This window comes from Petromyzon marinus, chromosome 65 (assembly GCF_048934315.1).
Source record: "Petromyzon marinus isolate PM22_M1 ecotype Great Lakes invasive population chromosome 65, UKy_Petmar_22M1.pri1.0, whole genome shotgun sequence".
Taxonomy (NCBI): Eukaryota; Metazoa; Chordata; class Hyperoartia; order Petromyzontiformes; family Petromyzontidae; genus Petromyzon; species Petromyzon marinus.
In genome coordinates, this window is record NC_133731.1 from 5,198,804 (window position 1) to 5,219,248 (window position 20,445).

Here is a 20,445-nt window from a genome sequence, read left to right on the forward strand (position 1 = left end):
ACAACCAAACGCGGACGGGAGAGCGGAGAGATAGCGGGAGAGCGGAGAGATAGCGAGCGGGAGAGCGGAGAGGGATAGCGAGCGGGAGCCGTGATGAATGCCCCCGTGTCGGGCGCGATGAATTTAATGAACCCCGCGATGGACGCGAGCGAGTGCGAGCGAGAGAGAGGGGGGGGGGGAGCGCGCGAGGCAATCGAAATTGATGTGGAGGGCGCCGGAAAAGTCGTGATGGCGCCGATTGATTTTACATGTTAGAGGAATTGATCACCGGTAGTTCTCTCTCTCTCTCTCTGTAGCTCTCTCTTTCTCTCTACTTAACTCTTCCTGCTCTCTCTCTCTGTTCATCCTCCCTCCCCCTATTCTCATCTCCTCCTCCATCTCCTCACTCCCCCACCTTCCTCTCCCCTCTCCATGCCTCTACTCCCTCCCTCTCCCCACTTCCCCTGCCTCTCCTCCTCCACCACTACCTCATCCTCCTCCATCCCCTCCACCACCTTCTCTTCCTCCATCTCCACCATCACCTCCACCACGTCCTCCCCTTGCTCCTCCACCACGTCCTCCATCTCCTCCACCACCACCTCCATCACGTCCTCCTCCACCACCTCCCCTTCCTCCATCTCCTCCACCACCACCTCCTTCTTCCTCCCGCCTCGCTCCACCTCCGCTACCTCCTCCACCTCCTCCTCCACCTCGCGTGACCAGCGGCTCAAGCTGGTGTGCATGCCCCAGCCGGACTGGGGGCCCTTCCTGGTGCAGCATCGTGGCGAGCGCTACCGCCACCAGATGGACCCTCTGGGCACCTCCTCGCTGGGCCTCAAGCTGCCCCGCAAAGACGTGGAGATGAGCGCCGACGTCATGGGCGTCGCCTAGCAAACCCGTCTCACACAAATCCTCCCCCCCCCCCCTTGCTGCTGATCCTGCAGTCACCCTTCCCTCCCAACCGCCACCCCCCTCAACCTTATGTCCGTTGGACCTCCCTTCAGAGTCTTTCATGGAAGCCCTCGATGTTTTTCCCCCGTGCACGGGTGAGGGTGGGGGGGGGGGGGGGGCGAATTCCTCCATGAGATTCTATCTCCATGATGTCCTCCTTTAGATATCTCCATGATGTTGTCCGTGGGATCATCTTTTCCAGTCCACGATGACCCGTATGACATCACATCTTCTCCATGATATACTCCATGTGTCTCTCTATGATGTCTTTCATGACGTCATATTTTCCTGTCCATGATGACCTGTATGACATCTCCTCTCCGTGACGTCCGAAATGCATCTCTCCATGATGTCCTCCGTGGGGTCATCTTTTCCTGTCCATGATGACCCGTATGACATCACATCTTCTCCATGTCCTCCTTTAGATCTCTCCATGATGTCGTCCATGGGATAATCTTTTCCTGTCCATGAAGACTTGTATGACATCTTCTCCATTATGTCCTCCATGCAACTCTCCATGATCTCCTCCATGACATCATCTTTTTCTGTCCATGATGACACTTATGACATCACATCTTCTGCGTCATGTCCTCCATGCACCTCTCCATGGTGCACAATGTTTCTCCATGAGACCTCCTCATTAGAATTCTCCACGATTTCCTCCTAGAAATGTATCCATGAGACCTCTTGTCCTCCCCATGATGTCCTCCATGAGTTATTATCTCCATGATGTCCTCCATGAGATCGTATCTCCACGATATCATCCATGACGTCTTATCTTCATGATGTCCTCCATGAGATCTTATCTCCACGATGTCCTCCATGTGATCTTATCTCCACGATGTCCTCCATGAGATCTTATCTCCACGATGTCCTCCATGAGATCGTATCTCCATGATGTCCTCCATAAGATCTTATCTCCATGATGTCCTCCATGAGATCTTATCTCCATGATGTCCTCCATGAGATCTTATCTCCACGATGTCCTCCATAAGGTCTTATCTCCACGATGTCCTCCATAAGATCTTATCTTCATGATGTCCTCCATGAGATCATATCTCCATGATGTCCTCCATGAGATCTTATCTCCACGATGTCCTCCATGTGATCTTATCTCCACGATGTCCTCCATGAGATCTTATCTCCATGATGTCCTCCATGAGATCTTATCTTCATGATGTCCTCCATGAGATCTTATCTTCATGATGTCCTCCATGAGATCATATCTCCATGATGTCCTCCATGAGATCTTATCTCCACGATGTCCTCCATGAGATCTTATTTCCATGATGTCCTCCATGAGATCTTATCTTCATGATGTCCTCCATGAGATCTTATCTTCATGATGTCCTCCATGAGATCATATCTCCATGATGTCCTCCATGAGATCTTATCTCCACGATGTCCTCCATGAGATCTTATCTCCACGATGTCCTCCATGTGATCTTATCTTCATGATGTTCTCCATGAGATCTTATCTCCATGATGTCCTCAATTAGATCGTATCTCCACGATGTCCTCCATGTGATTTTATCTTCATGATGTCCTCCATAAGATCTTATCTCCACGATGTCCTCCATGAGATCTTATCTCCATGATGTCCTCCATGATATCTTATCTCCATGATGTCCTCCACGAGACCTCTACGTGTCCTCCATGAGACCCCCTCAACCCTTCTTCTCGACACCTCATTACCCCATGTGAAACTGAACTATTTCCTGAAAATGGAAGCTGATCGTGATGAGAGGCAGAAGATGAGAAAACATATCCAACACTGATCACGGAAAAATGTTGCGTCTTCCACTACACGGACAATTAGAGAGACAGACAGACAATAGGAGACACAGACATACATACAGACAGAGAGACTGCAAGATACAGACACAGGCAGACAGAGATAGAGGACAGATATAGATACATGGTCTGAAGTACAGATATAGACAGACTTACAGAGAGACATACACACAGACAGACATGGAGACAGACATTCAGAGACAGACAGAATCAGAATATTCACACTGGAGGAATTCTATTATATATGAAGCTCTTTCTCACAGATGTCCAGTAGAGACGCAGACACACAGAGACAGATTTTACTGCAAGACAAGGCATACACAGTCAGACAATACAGACTTGCCAAAAAATGCAAACAGACGATGATGGGACAAGTGCGAGAGACAGGCGGACAGACACGCGGCTAGATGTACCGATAGACAAGTATGTAGATTGTCGCGGTGTGTGTATGTATGTGTGTAGTTCGTGTCAGCTACGCTGTATAGGGTGTAGATCATAGCAGCAGCAGAAGTAATAACAACGTGTGGCCCGTGATGTATTCTCGATGTATACTCTGTCTAGATGTACACTCAATGGATATGCTAGATATATTTTATACACACACACACAACACACAACACCGGAGCCATAAGCCTTGGGACCAGGGGACATTTCGCTGGCACGGGTCCAAATTTGCCCAAAAAATAATAATCAAAATGTTGTAATGTTTAATGACTCCGGGAAATGTACTCGATTCGGATTACACGAGGCAGCGATCATCACCCTCCCCCTCCCCTACTGGCAGACGAATGCCCACCGCTCGCAGGCCCGGGTTATAATCAATCAACTTGTGCCACCGCACAGAGGCAGCTGCCACTTGAAGGGAAGGGGTCCCCTAGGCCAGATCACACGGCAGCGATCGTCACCCGAACCTCCCTACCTGGCAGACGAATGCCCCCCGCTGGCAGGCTGTGTGGTGGTCATCGGCGACATTGTACAGCACCAGGGACAGCTGCCACTGGGGTGGGGGGGGGTCGGGGCCTAGGCCAGACCGTACAGCAGCAGTCATCGCCCCCCCCACCACCACCCCACCCCTCTTCCTGGCAGGTTGTGATCGTAAGGTCGAGTGGTGGTGGGTGAGTGGTTTGGTGATGGTGCGTGGGGCAAAGTGTGGGTAGTCGCGTGAGGCCAAGCAGGTCACGGACGAATCTCCGTCGAGGCGACCTCTCGCGAAGGAAGGCCCAATCCGCCAGCCTAGCCGGTGGCGTGATTCCGGCAATTGCAGGGTCCGCGCCTTTGCTCCCCCCCCCCCAACCCCCCCCCAACCCCCCTCTCTCTATCGTTCATCTCTGTTTGGCGTCTCGTGCCTCGGACCTATGAAGTCGCTCAGGTGTGGCCGTGCAACGTGTGGACCATTACCTTGTGACAGTACTAGGCCTCGCGACGCGCGCCAACGCCAACGCGCGCCGGTGGACATTCCACGTGCACCATGGCGGGGACCTGAATGCCCATTGGACGACCACTGTCTCCGTTGACTTTTACCAGAGCGGTACGCTGCTGCTTCTCGTGCTCCTCCTGTCGCGCGGCTGTTGATGTCCTCGGAGGCTCGAGCACACGGCGATCACTGTGGCACGCGCGTTGGTCGAGACAGGCGAGCGCACGAGGAGCCAGCAGAGCAGCAGCATCGCTGTTGATGGCGGCGGCGGTGACTGTGACGTTGGCGGATGTGACGCTGATCGTGATGACGGCGATGACGTTTGACGTCGATGTTGATGATGATGAAGATGATGACGACGATCAAAATGGCGATGCACATGCTGCTGATGATAATGATGACGACGATGATGATGATGATGATGATCAAGGTGATTATGATGATTATGACGTTTGATGCCAACGTTGATGATGACGATAATGACGATGGTCATGCTGCTGATGATAATGATGACGATGGTTGATGCCAATGTCGACGAAGATTATGATGATGACGACGATCAAAATGGCGATGCACATGCTGCTGATGATCATGATGACGACGATGATGATGATGATCAAGGTGATCATAATGATGATGGTGATCATGATGATTATGACGTCTGATGCCAACGTTGATGATGACGATAATGACGACGATCATGCTGCTGATGATCATGATGACGACATTTGACGTCGATGTTGATGATGAAGATGATGACGACGATCAAAATGGCGATGCACATGCTGCTGATGATCCTGATGATGACGCTGATATTGGTGGTAAAATGCTGATGACGATGATCTCGATGACGGAAATAATAACGATGTTTACCATGGGGTGCATTTACCCCCGGACCTGAATATGAACGCGCTATTCACCCAACACAGTTGAAGCACGTTCATCATGGCCACGAGGGACATGCCTGTGGGTCCCTGCCATGAAACATGTGGAACGTCCACCAACTGGCTCAAAAGCAGATAGTTGGCTACTTAGGATCTCACGTCCGCTTGTGGACGTCCACATCGACTCTCTCATTCCATCTCTTCGGTCGAACTTTCCACCAACATGCCGAGTTATGGGTGGGTCAACGATAATGGCCCTCTTCCTTTGTTCTTTCGGTAAAGTCACCGCGTAGAATAGAAATACAATAATACGAATAAAGCATGATAAAATAAAATTCTCGCGACGTTTCGGCCACAACACAAGTAGCCTTCTTCAGGTGAAGGAACAGAACTGTAGGGAAAGACAGCGCTCCAGTGAACGCTGCTGGGCCTCGCAGCGTCTTTTAAGCTGGGTGGGAGGAGCAGGGCGCCTTGACAAAGGAGTTCACATATGATGTGGAGTTTACACATAGGAGTTTACAAAGGAGTTTGCACATGATATGTAAACTCCTTTGTCAAGGCGCTTTGCTCCTCCCACCCAGCTTAAAAGACGCTGCGAGGCTTAGCAGTGTTCATTGGAGCGCTGTCGTCCCGACAGTTCTGTTCCTTCACCTGAAGAAGGCTACTTGTGTTGTGGCTGAAACGTCACGATCATTTTTTTTTACTTGATTATGTTTTATTCGTATTATTTTATTTCTATTCTACGTGGTGACTTTACCGAAAGAACCAAGAAGGTGAAACCCTGCAGTCACGAAAGCTTTAGATCGAAAAATAATGGCCCGTATAACAATGGTTGTGACGTAATTGAGTGACGTCATGACTGTGAAAGGTGATCGCGGCTGCGATGCTGCGTGGCTCTCCCGCGTGTGTTCGCGCTGTGCCACTGTTGTTTGGCGCGATGTCCGACGTTTCGCTACCACGTGCTTGCAGCTGCCCCACACGCCCACCTACCTGCCTACGCACCCAACGCCGACCCATCATCCACCCGCTCGATCACCCACTCACCTGCCAACTCGCACACCCAATCAGCTGCTCACCCATTCGCCCATACATCCACCCGTTGACTCATCCACTCACTCACTCGATCACCCACTCACCTACCAACCCACTCAACTGCTCAGCTGCTCATCCATTCACCCACTCACCAACCCACCCACTTACCCACCCAACACCCATGCACTCGCCAAAACCAATCACCCACTCACTCACCCACCCACTAACTCACCCACCCAGAGACCCGCTCACCCACCCACTAACTCACCCACCCACAGACTCGCCTGCCCACCCACCCACCCACAGACTCGCCCGCCCACCCACCCACCCACAGACTCGCCCGCCCACCCACCCACCCACAGACTCGCCCGCCCACACGCCCTGCGCAAAGCGCGAAACTTGTCGGACACAACTGAGGTCGGCTGCTGAAATCATCTGCCAGCACGCCGGGCGCGAAACGTCGGACGCCAGCGACGCAGAGACAGACAGACAGACGGGTAGAGAGATGCGAACAAACAGCGGTCACAGCTGGCTAGCCCGCCTTGCGGTAGGAACGATGGCCCGGGTTGAAGGTGCCAAGCGCCCGTCCAAAAGGAGGCACCGGCATGGTGGTGGTGGTGGTGGAGCTCAAATTCGGTCGCGTAGAATTGGGACGGAGCATAATTGTGAATTATCCCCACGGATCCGCCCTGGGTGGTGACGAACAGCACCGTCCATAGGTGGAGTGGGGGTGGGGGTGGAGTTTGGGGGGGGGGTGTGGTACCCCCACCGTCAACACTCCCCAAAGCCTTCAAAACCGAACGGGGAGCATTCAATCTGATAACACCGTGACGTCGAAGCGCTACACCCACCCATCCCCCACCCCCCTAGAGTGCGGGGCCCCGGGCGGTCGCCAAGATTCTCGGCGATGACTCTGGCGATGAAGGAGCTCTTTTCCAGATGATGGCAGACAGAGATGACGATGGTGATGATGATGATGATGTTGTCGTTACCTCCCGGGGTACGTTCCGTGGTGGGATTCAAACGCGGAGGTTTGTGTTGAGTTTGGGACCTTTTTATGTCGTGGCAGGAGGACGCGGGGAAGGCGGGAACGCCGATCGGCGCAGATAGAGTTCATGTTTGCGTTGTGCAGTTGCGTGTGTGTGTTGTCGTTGTTGTTGTGTCTGGTGTGTGTGTGTGTTGTTGTTGTTGTTGTGTCTGGTGTGTGCGCGTTGTTGTTGTTGTGTCTGTTGTGTTGTGTATGGTGTGTGTGTTGTTGTGTCTGCTGTGTGTGAGTTGTGTTGTTGTTGTGTCTGTTGTGTTGTGTCTGGTGTGTGTGTGTTGTGTCTGGTGTGTGTGTGTTGTGTCTGGTGTGTGTGTGTGTTGTTGTTGTGTCTGTTGTGTTGTGTCTGGTGTGTGTTGTTGTGTCTGCTGTGTGTGAGTTGTGTTGTGTCTGGTGTGTGTGTTGTGTCTGCTGTGTGTGAGTTGTGTTGTTGTTGTGTCTGTTGTGTTGTGTCTGGTGTGTGTTGTGTTTGTGTCTGGTGTGTGTGTGTTGTTGTTGTGTCTGGTGTGTGTGTGAGTTGTGTTGTTGTTGTGTCTGGTGTGTTGTGTCTGGTGTGTGTGTGTTGTGTCTGGTGTGTGTGTTGTGTTGTGTCTGGTGTGTGTGTTGTGTCTGGTGTGTGTGTTGTGTCTGGTGTGTGTTGTGTCTGGTGTGTGTGTGAGTTGTGTTGTTGTTGTGTCTGGTGTGTGTGTTGTGTCTGGTGTGTGTGTGTTGTGTCTGGTGTGTGTGTGTGTTGTGTCTGGTGTATGTGTTGTGTTTGTGTCTGGTGTGTGTGTGTTGTGTCTGGTGTGTGTGTGTGTTGTGTCTGGTGTGTGTGTGTGTTGTTGTTGTGTCTGGTGTGTGTGTGAGTTGTGTTGTTGTTGTGTCTGGTGTGTTGTGTCTGGTGTGTGTGTGTTGTGTCTGGTGTGTGTGAGTTGTGTTGTTGTTGTGTCTGTGGTGTTGTGTCTGGTGTGTGTTGTGTTTGTGTCTGGTGTGTTGTGTCTGGTGTGTGTGTGTTGTGTCTGGTGTGTGTGTGTGTTGTGTTTGTGTCTGGTGTGTGTGTTGTTGTTGCGTCTGTTGTGTTGTGTCTGGTGTGTGTGTGTGTTGTGTCTGGTGTGTGTGTGTGTTGTGTCTGGTGTATGTGTGTTGTGTTGTGTCTGGTGTGTGTTGTGTTGTGTCTGGTGTGTGTGTGTGTTGTATCTGGTGTGTGTGTGTGTGTTGTGTCTGGTGTGTGTGTGTGTTGTGTCTGGTGTATGTGTTGTGTTGTGTCTGGTGTGTGTGTGTTGTGTCTGGTGTGTGTGTGTTGTGTTGTGTCTGGTGTGTGTGTGTTGTGTTGTGTCTGGTGTCTGTGTGTTGTGTCTGGTGTGTGGTGTTAGTTGTGTGTGTTGTGTATGTCTATGGTTGTGTGTGGTGTGTGATTGCGTCTTTGTTGTGTAGACACACGTGTGTGTGTGTACGTGCTGTGTGTGCGTCTTATTGTTGACCTTGTGTAGGGGATTGTGTGTTGTTTTTGTCGCGTGCTGCCACATGGTGTCATTATTTTTGTATGTTACATGTGTGCCTGTTGTGTGTGCGATAGTGTCCCTCTGTACACTGGGGTTGTGTGTTTACTGCTGTGACTACAATTGCGTTGTGTGTCTATGTACGTGCGTTGGCGGTGTGGTTTGTCGCTTGTTTGTGATTGTCCGTTCGCGTTGTGCGCACGACTGCGTTACGTGCGTGTGTGTGTGTGCATGGACATATGTGTACACATCACACGTATGTACGCTATCCGGCATATACGTGTGTGTGTGTGCACCTCTACGCGTGTACGTAGCGTGTGTGTGCGCATGCTTGTGTACGCGTGTGTGTGTGTGCGTGTACGTAGCGCGTGTGCGTGTGTGTGCATGCTTGTGTACGCGTGTGTGCGCACGTGCGTTGGAAGAGCAATGTTTGCGAGCGTCTATTAAGGCCCGGCCGTACACAATGGCGTGCGATACCTCGCTTGTGGCCGGACGCACCTGGGGGGTGGGGAGGGACCCACACCGTGTCTGGACCATCGACTTCACACGGGTTGACTCGGCCTACAATGTTGTACCCAGCATTCAATGTTTCGGTCGTATCGTCAACAGGAGCTGCTGGTGCATGGATCGGGGGGGTGCCCTTTGCGGATATTATTCTTGAAGTGGGGGGAGGATGAGAGTTGGGGGTGGCTTCTAAGCCTTTCAATTGATAAACTCCTCCTGAGTGAAGATGACGCATTATTACAGGGACTCCCTCTCCTGCAAGGAGGTCGTGGGTTCGATCCCGACCCTGACGCCTGCTGCTGTCTATTTGGAGTTTGCGTCTCTGATCACCATCATCATCATCACGGTGGCTAGGAGATGTTAACTTCTTCGCCTGGTACACAGGAGGTCGTGGGATCTATCCCGACCCTGACACCTGCTGCTGTCTATTTGGAGTTTGCGTCTCTGATCACCATCATCATCATCACGGTGGCTATGAGATGTTAACTTCTTCGCCTGGTACGCAGGAGGTCGTGGGATCTATCCCGACCCTGACACCTGCTGCTGTCTATTTGGAGTTTGCGTCTCTGATCACCATCATCATCATCATCACGGTGGCTAGGAGATGTTAACTTCCTCGCCTGGTACGCAGAGGTCGTGGAATCGATCCCGACCCTGACACCTGCTGCTGTCTATTTGGAGTTTGCGGTGTGTCTCTCTCTCCACGTGGTCGCGTGGATTTTCTTCCTGGGTTCCCTGCGGTTTTCCCCTCCACGTTTAGCATCAACATCACCACGCGATTTACGAGTACCCTATTTGGCTGCTGCTATAAACATCCACGTGATGATGATGATAATTATGATAATGAGCAACTTCTTTGAGACATCACTTGTGATTGGCCAGGTCGCTTCTGGAAGAAAAAAAACAGCTACATTGCCCGGTGGGCCTTAATCTGGTGCAATATAAACTAGTAAAATAGTAAGTAGACCCCCCCCCCCCCCTGCAAACACACGTGTGCTACCACCGGCTTTCGTAGGTGCTCGCAAACAGCACTTGCCCCAGCAGTGCTTAGGGCTGACTCGTGATATTATCCTTAACGCGTCTATATATATAAATGTGCGTGCGTGTATGTGTGTAACGGGTCTCTTACTCTTAGGATCTGAACTCTAAATGTCGGTAATGAAATCAAATGTTAGTTTTGGTGGGTGCTTTTTCGGTAATTTGTTGTTATTTCCAGAAATAACACTACAGGCAGTAAACGACAATGACAACACCAACAAAAAGTTAGACGAACTTAGGAAACAAAAGCCAGAAATGGGTCCAAGCCAGAGATGCAGGCAACCAGCTTCATTTGGAAGAGAGAGGAGGAGGAGGGGGGGGGGGCGGTGTTGAACACCTTGGGTTGGCCATTACGATGAACCCAAGGTTGGGTGGTAGGTTGTTAGTCGGTCGATCACCCGTGGAAGTTTGCAGAGAGATGCAGGACGCATCACCACCTTTCTCGAGATGATTTGCGTCGGCGGCCACCCCTCTTGAAGACGTCGTCAAGACACCCGCGCCGCCGCCGCTACTCCGCGATCGGTCCGCGGGTCAGTCGCGGGCTGATTGAAAACTTTCGACGCGGAACGAAACCGGGTCGTGCAAAATCAGCCCCGGGTTTGACACTTTACGAAGTTGGGCGTAATTTGCTGGTCCATTTATTATTATTATTGTTGTTGTTGTCGTCGTTGTAGTCGTCGTCGTTATAATACCTATATAGCCATACTTAGATAGATAGAATACTTTTTTTTGTGTGGAGAAAATAAAGAGAAGACGAGGTGTGTGTGTATATATATTTAATAGAGCGTTAAATGATTTAGATGTGATGACGTAAAATCGTGACAAATGCAATGGAACACGACGACGCGAAAAAGCAGAAGAAGAAAAAAAATGTTACAAAAAAATTATCGGGCAAATTGGGGCTTTTCTATGCATGGATTTCCCCCCCCCCGCCCGCCCGCCCACCCCTTTCACAACTCTTACATTTAACTTTAACAATTCCCCACAATGCTTTGCTCGATGCCCCAACCATGGACGCATCGCGTTGCATTCGTTCGCTCACTCACTCAATCCTTGGCTCCGACCGTTAAACAAAACTGCGTTGGCAGCGGTTTACAATTCGTTGGGCGCGCAACGTCAGCCCAATGTCGGACCAACGTTTGACCAACATTGAACCAACGTTTGACCAACGCCGGGCCAATGTCGCGGCAACGTTGGCAAGTTTGCCGGGAATGTTACGGCGAAGCAGACGTCGTGGCAATCGACGTTTCGTGAAAATTTAACATCGTTTCGTGGATGTTAGTACACCTCTGCGAACCCTATCTGATACACCTTTGCAAAACCTCTTCCTCCAATGCGTCCCCTACACACACACACAGAGACACACACACACAGACACAATCCTCAATTCTCAATTCCCCCCCCCCACCCCCCCCAAAAAAATTATCCCTTTGCTCCAGTTTGCCTCGCCAAAAAAAATAAAACGTCGTAAATATTCGTCGCCAAAAAATAACCCCTCCGCGAGAAAGAGAGAAAAGTCTCGTAACAATCATAAAAAGTGCTTGCCGATGTCTTCCTACGGGAGTAGTGGTGTAGCGTGTAGCGTGTCCATCCGTACGTACATGTGCGCGTGCGTGCCTCCTCTCTAGTCTGTGTTCGTTCAAGGTGTCGTTTGCTCCTCAAACAACCTTTCTGTCGGAGGCTCCCGTGATATTTGTGCGTCGCTTAAATGTGTGTGTGTCGGTGCGCGTCCCCCCTGCCCCACTTGCCCCTCCCCCCAAACCACCGCCTCCGCCCCCCCCCCCCAAATCCCTTTGTGCCGTAGTCGTAGGTGAACATTCGTGTCAAGGCCGCCGCAGTGGACGTGATTAATGGCATCATCCTTACCCCCTTTTCCCTTCTTCTTCGAGTTCCCTTCTGGTTAGATTCACCGCCCCCACCAACCCCGCCCGCCCCCCCCCCTCCCCTCTCTCTAGCTATCGCTTAGCTTTTGTCGTGAGTCGAAGAGTCACCTCGGGATGTCATAACCCAAGACTCGCAACGTTCATGTGTTCGCAGGGCCGAGTCTCCGCTCTTCATATATTTTACTTACTTACCTTTTTCGGGAGGGTTCCCGTAACGTCGCAGTCGTAACAACATCGATGTCGACTTGCGACACTGCGCTGCCACTGCAAGCGGACACGCGGCGGTGAGGAGCCGCTGCTGCTAACAATTCCCAAGCTCTGCGGTCCTCTATGATCTCATTAAGGTGTTACCGGAAAGGAAACTGGAGCACCGGGAGAATACCCATGCGTGTGAAGGGAGGAAAAACTCTATCCACATACGGACGGAACAGGTGGAGTGGGCTCCACAATTTTTTACTTGTACAGGGACTCCTCTACTTGCGAACGAGTTAGGAATCCAGAGGTGTCTGTTCGTAAGTCGATATATTCATGAGTCCAACTTTGCTCCTGTCGATCCCAAACATGTTCTACGGTGTGTACACTAAATACGGGGAATCGCATTAAAAATTATATAATCTCCTGTAGATGTAGATGCCACTGGTTCTTCGTGTTCTGCAGATGTAGATGCCACTGGTTCTTCACGTTCTGCAGATGTAGATGCCACTGGTTCTTCGTGTTCTGCAGATGTAGATGCCACTGGTTCTTCACGTTCTACAGATGTAGATGCCACTGGTTCTTCACGTTCTGTAGATGTAGATGCCACTGGTTCTTCACGTTCTACAGATGTACATGCCACTGGTTCTTCACGTTCTACAGATGTAGATGCCACAGGTTCTTCACGTTCTGCAGATGTAGATGCTACTGGTTCTTCACGTTCTACAGATGTAGATGCCACTGGTTCTTCACGTTCTGTAGATGTAGATGCCACTGGTTCTTCACGTTCTGCAGATGTAGATGCCACTGGTTCTTCACGTTCTGCAGATGTAGATGCCACTGGTTCTTCACGTTCTACAGATGTAGATGCCACTGGTTCTTCACGTTCTGTAGATGTAGATGCCACTGGTTCTTCACGTTCTGCAGATGTACATGCCACTGGTTCTTCACGTTCTGCAGATGTAGATGCCACTGGTTCTCCACGTTCTGCAGATGTAGATGCCACTGATTCTTCACGTTCTGCAGATGTAGATGCCACTGGTTCTTCACGTTCTGTAGATGTAGATGCCACTGGTTCTTCACGTTCTGTAGATGTAGATGCCACTGGTTCTTCACGTTCTGCAGATGTAGATGCCACTGGTTCTTCACGTTCTGCAGATGTAGATGCTAATTCCCTTTTGGTGCTCGTGTTGCCTCTCTACACTCTTGAAAAACTCGGTCCGAACAGGCACCTGGGTATATGGACAGGTTTGTTCATATCTCTGAAAGTTCATAAGTCGAATGTCCTTAAGTAGAGGAGTCCCTGTACTGCCATTCTCCATGGCAGAGCCAGGGCATGACACCTCCTCGACGCCGAAGGGCAGAAGAGAGTTAACAAAGATTTGCGTCGTGCCGCCACAGCGCTGGCTTCTAGGCCACGTGTAGCATTAACCACCAACGCCCCTCTTAATTCGCCATCGTTGGGCCAACTGTTCCGACCACGTACCACCGTTGGCCCAACGTTGCAATGTTTCACTGGCTTCTTTAGCCATGCATTCCATGTTAAAGATGAGGTGCTTCTAATCCTACTGCGCAGGTTTCTGTGGTTGTCCTGCTGCAGCTGGTGTACGGCTCCGTGTGCGACGTGCTTTCAGGTACTGCCGTCCTTCCTGTCTTGTTCTTGCACATTATCCGACGTTTCGCCCCATCATATATTGTGAGCTTCTCGGGTTCAGTTCCCGAGGTAGCTCCCAGCCCGTCGAGCGAAATGCGACCAAGCAATGTGCACGGCGGGCTCAATGGCCCGAAAATGCGTCCGAGGACTTTGCCAGCTAAACCTGCCAACGTTGGTCCATCGTTGGGGCAAAGTTAGGCCGAAGTTGGGGCAATGTTAGACCAACTTTGGGGCGATGTTGGACCAACGTCACAACATGTAGTTGCAACCTCGAGGCCAATGCTGGCCCAATGTCTGTGTTTACTGGGTTGGTTTTGTTTTCCGAGGAAACCAGATAACCCTTAGCAGTTGTCACCGATTCCAGGCACGAAAACCAGCATCCAATCTGCCTTGCTCATCTGTGGTGATTTCCCAATAAATACGTCAACGTTGTGCCAACGTTTGGGATTGGACCAACATAGTAACACTTGCCAATGTTGGCCCAAAGGTTCAATGTTTTGCTGGGACGTTACTGCAGTATTACTGAACATCATATAATCAATATTTATCAGCTATCTCTCCACACTGGATAGATACAAAGGTGGTTGGCTGATTTGGTAGTAAGCAGCGATTTGGTGCGGTCACAAAAACAACGGTTTACGCGAGCTTTAATACATGCCCGGCCACTTTGAGACTGTTCTTTAAAAATGGCGGCTGTGGGTGGCTATGGCTCAAAATGGCGGCCGTGGTATTAGGCAAGGCTACGGTTGCTTCATGTCCTGGTTATCCTCTTTTTGAAGGCATCTGCCCTGGGAAGTCTGTAAATCCAAACATATTTATGGGAGCATTATTAAGTCTTCGTTCTCGCCGATTGCGTCGTATTAACCTGGTAAACATGAAACACTGGGCTAACTTCGGGCTCACGTTGCTTCTGACAGTTCCAACTGAAATGCCAACGTTTCCCTTAACGCACACCACCACTTGAGGCGATGCACTTACGTGGAGAATTGAGGCATTCGCCTTCGCCCTCACGACTTGTCCCCGGTGGGGTTGGGTTTGTGGTTGTTGTTGGTATTTACGTCAGAGGTGACAACACAAGCCGGGACTCAAAATGGCGGCCGCAAGGGAGGCTGTGGCTCAAAATGGCGGCCGTAGAGAGCATGATAATTAATGAAAAAACTCAACACATTCATCAATAATACAGTGTGTTGTGGCCTTAAAGATTTGTTTTGTTATATTACATATAATAGACGTCGTGTTGCACAATTGCACGTAAAATGCTCCTGATGTTATGTGATGTCAGTAAGGGCAATTGCCCGAAATGTCGCCTATTGCTGTATATGTATGTATGTTTTCCTTTTAAGGCCACACACACACACAAACATTATTGCCGTTTGAATTGAGATGTTGTCGTTATGCACTCTTGTGCCCCACTGCTAACGCAGCAACATTACCAAATAATTCCCTATATTGGAGGCTAGTGTAAAATAAATCTACATTAATAAACGTCACGGCAGCTTCAATCGGTCGAAATTATAGGAAATCTACCCAGGTTCAGAAAATTCAAATGGTCCTCCCCTCTAGTCACGTCACGTGGGGGTTTCTCCTCGGGGTTTGTAGCCAGAAATCGCACGGAAAAAATTAATTTGGCCAAATAGCACCCCCAAAAAGAGAGGGTTTTTTTACGGGGTAGCCTCGTGAAGGAAAATAAAGCATCTTGGAGATTCGGCAAGGCTGCTGGAGATTCCGCGGTGAATTCTAATTTTTTTTCAGGTCCATATCGGATGAACTAACTCGCGAACTAACTCACTAACTAACCCTCCGGCGGATTTTTCTTTGCGTTTAAGGCGCTCCTCCTCCCCCTGGCAAAGGAAACTTCACACGTTTGCCGGGGGGGGGGGGGGGTGCTTAAAGTTAAACAAATCCTCGCTTTAAAAAAGTTCGTTATATGTTTCCCTGAGAAATCGTCGTCCTGTAGGAACGTGCGTCGTCGGTGTGACTTAGTGGCAAAAACAAAAAAGACCGACGACAGATATCTATTGTAATTTTAACAAAAAAATTATCAGCAAATGAAAAATATATATGGAAAAGATTATTTAAAAAAAATTTACGAAAAAATTTAATAATATATACGGAGAGAAATTGTACATACGCAATTATAATATGAAATGGGAAAAAAAGTATAATGAATAGAATGTTACTGATATTAACGTGAATAGCTGACTAGACGTATTGATATCGAATTAAATTGAAATGAATCTCTTTATGCAATAAAAAGTGATTAAGCGTGAACTCCTGCCAATGATATATGTGTGCAGTGCGATGGACAGATGCTCGTGGTGCATGTGTGACATTTCGTGTGCGTACATTAATTTCCAATTAATTGAAATTCTACCTAACGCTGATGTACCAAATTACAAATACAGGTCTCGAACCCAGGCCCTCGGTGATGTGCTGGCTAAGGAGTGTCTCTCTTACCAAATCCATTATGATCCACCCATAGAAAGCTCGAGGCACCAATATCCCGGAATCGAACCCATGTCCTCTGTAGTGCAATCCGAGCCTCCGACAGCGACCATTATGAACCCTCGAGCGGAAAAAAAGTTAAGCCACATCTCAGATTCGAACCCGCGGCCTCAACAGGCGGTGAACTGCGTGGGTGTCAACGGGGCCATCGCGAACCCCCGAAGCCACCCTAGAGTGGAATGGCATCTGAGGTCGCTCGATCCTTGAGGCCGCCGTGAAAAATGTATTTCGGTTGAACTTTGGTCAAACGTGTCTCCCCTCGAGACGCTCTGCCGTGGAATAATAATGGTCAGCACCGCGGAGCCCAACTTGCATGGGGGCCAAAGCTACGAGTCGGGCCCCCATTTGACAACCACCATGAGATTTATATTCAACAGTCCTGGGGCCCCGTCTGACCGACTGCTGCACCCGCAGCCCTCCTGAGCTGATCGTGTTGTTACTAGGCCACTGGGTCAACACACTGTGACTTTCGATCCAGAGGTCGCCCGGTCGATACCATCTCCGGGCGCGGCAGTTAAAACGACGGCGCGAGTTTCTCAAATCCCACCGCCAACACCCAAGCGTTCACAACCTCTGTCCGCGAATGATGTTCACCACAGTTGAGTCTATGATCGGCGGGGTCAATATTCTCCGCTATCGAGCCACACACTCCACTATCCGGGTTCTTGTGCTCACCGCGGCCCGTCTCTGGAGTTCACTGCCCCGAGGAGGTCTAAACTAAACCTAACCAAACTTTATATTTGACCAAGTAAGGCCCCATTGAGCGAGATATAGTGAGAGCTCTTTTTCAGAAGCGACCTGGCCATCACAAATGACAGCTCAACGAAGTGGGCTTATCGCATGGACATTTAAAGCTGGATTATGATGATGATGGACTGGGTTATGATGATGGACTGGATTATGATGATGATGGACTGGATTATGAAGATGATGGACTGGATTATGATGATGATGGACTGGATTATGATGATGATGGACTGGATAATGATGATGACCATGGACTGGATTTTGATGATGATGGACTGGATTATGATGTATTCTTTGTTTTTTTTTCGGTGAAGTTACGTAGGTAAAATAAAAATGAAAGAAAACAATTAAATCACGACGTTTCGGAGGCAACACAAGCTTCCGTCTTTAATTGTTTTCTTTTATTTTTATTTTACCTACGTGACTTTACTGAAAAAAAAAGAATATGAATCCTTGCAGTCACGAAGGCTTCAAATCTAGAGTGGATTATGATGATGATGGACTGGATTTTGATGATGATGGACTGGATTATGATGATGATGGACTGGATCATGAAGATGATGATGGGCTGTACTGGCACCGCACCGCCCTTAATAGGAGCTCGCAGATACTGGCTGTGTCTGCGTGCAGCTCATACGGACCGGCGCAGTGACGTATGACGCGAGCACGAACGTATGCGGTAAGAGGAGGGGAGAGTGGAGGGGCGAGAGAGGGGAGGGGGAGAGGGACATTGAGGGAGGGAGGAGAACGGAGAGCGGCGGAGACGGAGGGGAGAGTGTGTAGGACATGGAGGGGAGAGTGTGGGAGACGGAGGGGAGAGTGTGTAGGACATGGAGGGGAGAGTGTGTGGGACATGGAGGGGAGAGTGTGGGAGATGGAGGGTAGAGAGTGTGGGAGATGGAGGGGAGAGTGTGGGAGATGGAGGGGAGAGTGTGGGAGATGGAGGGGAGAGAGTGTGGGAGATGGAGGGGAGAGTGTGTGGGAGACGGAGGGGAGAGTGTGGGAGATGGAGGGGAGAGTGTGTGGGAGATGGAGGGGAGAGTGTGTGGGAGATGGAGGAGAGAGTGTGGGAGTTGGAGGGGAGAATGTGTGGGAGACGGAGGGGAGAATGTGGGAGATGGAGGGGAGAGTGTGTGGGAGATGGAGGTGAGAGTGTGTGGGAGATGGAGGGGAGAGTGTGTGGGAGACGGAGGGGAGAGTGTGTGGGAGACGGAGGGGAGAGTGTGTGGGAGATGGAGGGGAGAGTGTGGGAGATGGAGGGGAGAGTGGGTGGGAGATGGAGGGGAGAGTGTGTGGGAGATGGAGGGGAGAGTGTGGGAGATGGAGGGGAGAGTGTGTGGGAGACGGAGGGGAGAGTGTGTGGGAGATGGAGGGGGGAGAGTGTGGGAGATGGAGGGGAGAGTGTGTGGGAGATGGAGGGGAGAGTGTGGGAGACGGAGGGGAGAGAGTGTGGGAGATGGAGGGGAGAGTGTGTGGGAGATGGAGGGGAGAGTGTGTGGGAGATGGAGGGGAGAGTGTGTGGGAGATGGAGGGGAGAGTGTGGGAGACGGAGGGGAGAGAGTGTGGGAGACGGAGGGGAGAGTGTGTGGGAGATGGAGGGGAGAGTGTGTGGGAGATGGAGGGGAGAGTGTGGGAGATGGAGGGGAGAGAGTGTGGGAGATGGAGGGGAGAGTGTGTGGGAGATGGAGAGGAGAGTGTGTGGGAGATGGAGGGGAGAGTGTGGGAGATGGAGGGGAGAGTGTGTGGGAGATGGAGGGGAGAGTGTGTGGCAGATGGAGGGGAGAGTGTGTGGGAGATGGAGGGGAGAGTGTGGGAGATGGAGGGGAGAGAGTGTGGGAGATGGAGGGGAGAGTGTGTGGGAGATGGAGGGGAGAGTGTGGGAGATGGAGGGGAGAGTGTGAAAGATGGAGGGGAGAGTGTGGGAGATGGAGGGGAGAGTGTGGGCTATGGAGGGGAGAGTGTGGGAGATGGAGGGGAGAGTGTGGGAGATGGAGGAGAGAGTGGGTGGGAGATGGAGGGGAGAGTGTGGGAGATGGAGGGGAGAGTGTGGGAGTCGGGGAGGAGAGAGTGTGTGGGAGACAGAGGGGAGAGTGTGGGAGATGGAGGGGAGAGTGTGTGGGCTATGGAGGGGAGAGTGTGTGGGAGATGGAGGGGAGAGTGTGCGAGATGGAGGAGAGAGTGGGTGGGAGATGGAGGGGAGAGTGTGGGAGATGGAGGGGAGAGTGGGTGGGAGATGGAGGGGAGAGTGTGGGCTATGGAGGGGAGAGTGTGGGAGATGGAGGGGAGAGAGTGTGGGCTATGGAGGGAAGAGTGTGTGGGAGATGGAGGGGAGAGTGTGTGGGAGATGGAGGGGAGAGTGTGTGGGAGATGGAGGGGAGAGTGTGTGGGAGATGGAGGGGAGAGTGTGGGAGTCCGGAAGGAGAGAGTGTGGGAGATGGAGGAGAGAGTGTGTGGGAGACGGAGGGGAGAGTGTGGGAGATGGAGGGGAGAGTGTGGGAGTCGGGGAGGAGAGAGTGTGGGAGATGGAGGGGAGAGTGTGTGGGAGATGGAGGGGAGAGTGTGGGAGATGGAGGGGAGATTGGGTGGGAGATGGAGGGGAGAGTGTGGGAGATGGAGGGGAGAGAGTGTGGGAGATGGAGGGGAGAGTGTGTGGGAGATGGAGGGGAGAGTGTGGGAGATGGAGGGGAGAGAGTGTGGGAGATGGAGGGGAGAGTGTGGGAGATGGAGGGGAGAGTGTGTGGGAGATGGAGGGGAGAGTGTGGGAGATGGAGGGGAGAGAGTGTGGGAGATGGAGGGGAGAGTGTGGGAGATGGAGGGGAGAGTGTGTGGGAGATGGAGGGGAGAGTGTGTGGGAGATGGAGGGGAGAGTGTGGGAGATGGAGGGGAGAGTGTGGGAGACGGAGGGGGGAGAGTGTGGGAGATGGAGGGGAGAGTGTGTGGGAGACGGAGGGGAGAGAGTGTGGGAGATGGAGGGGAGAGAGTGTGGGAGATGGAGGGGAGAGTGTGGGAGATGGAGGGGAGAGAGTGTGGGAGATGGAGGGGAGAGTGTGGGAGATGGAGGGGAGAGTGTGTGGGAGATGGAGGGGAGAGTGTGTGGGAGATGGAGGGGAGAGTGTGGAAGATGGAGGGGAGAGAGTGTGGGAGATGGAGGGGAGAGTGTGGGAGATGGAGGGGAGAGTGTGTGGGAGATGGAGGGGAGAGTGTGTGGGAGATGGAGGGGAGAGTGTGTGGGAGATGGAGGGGAGAGTGTGGGAGATGGAGGGGAGAGTGTGGGAGACGGAGGGGAGAGAGTGTGGGAGATGGAGGGGTGAGTGTGGGAGACGGAGGGGAGAGAGTGTGGGAGATGGA

The 20,445-nt window shown here is 51.4% G+C and overlaps 2 protein-coding genes across 2 annotated transcripts in view; both read left to right on the forward strand.

Moving 5' to 3' along the window:
• SLC6A5 (solute carrier family 6 member 5) overlaps window positions 1-16,116 on the forward strand; it is a 102,903-nt gene extending 86,787 nt beyond the window's left edge. Inside the window, exon 17 of the mRNA XM_032977955.2 lies at window positions 703-16,116. Coding sequence (XP_032833846.1) covers window positions 703-870 — 168 coding nt within the window. The 3' untranslated portion in view covers window positions 871-16,116. The remainder of the gene's footprint in view (window positions 1-702) is intronic.
• Window positions 6,611-16,116, forward strand: LOC142906481 (uncharacterized). The gene is made up of 3 exons (XM_076054364.1): window positions 6,611-6,626; window positions 7,476-7,542; window positions 7,669-16,116. Exons 1-3 carry the CDS (start codon window positions 6,611-6,613, stop codon window positions 8,507-8,509), a joined length of 924 nt encoding a protein of 307 aa, XP_075910479.1. The 3' UTR covers window positions 8,510-16,116.
• Window positions 16,117-20,445: the final 4,329 nt, after the last annotated feature.

What these genes read in the sequence shown, in the direction of transcription:
- LOC142906481 (XM_076054364.1), top strand. An exon ending in GTTGTTGTTGTGTCTGTTGT is followed by an intron (nt 7,543 to 7,668) that starts GTTGTGTCTGGT and finishes TGTTGTGTCTGG; the next exon opens with TGTGTGTGTTGTGTTGTGTC.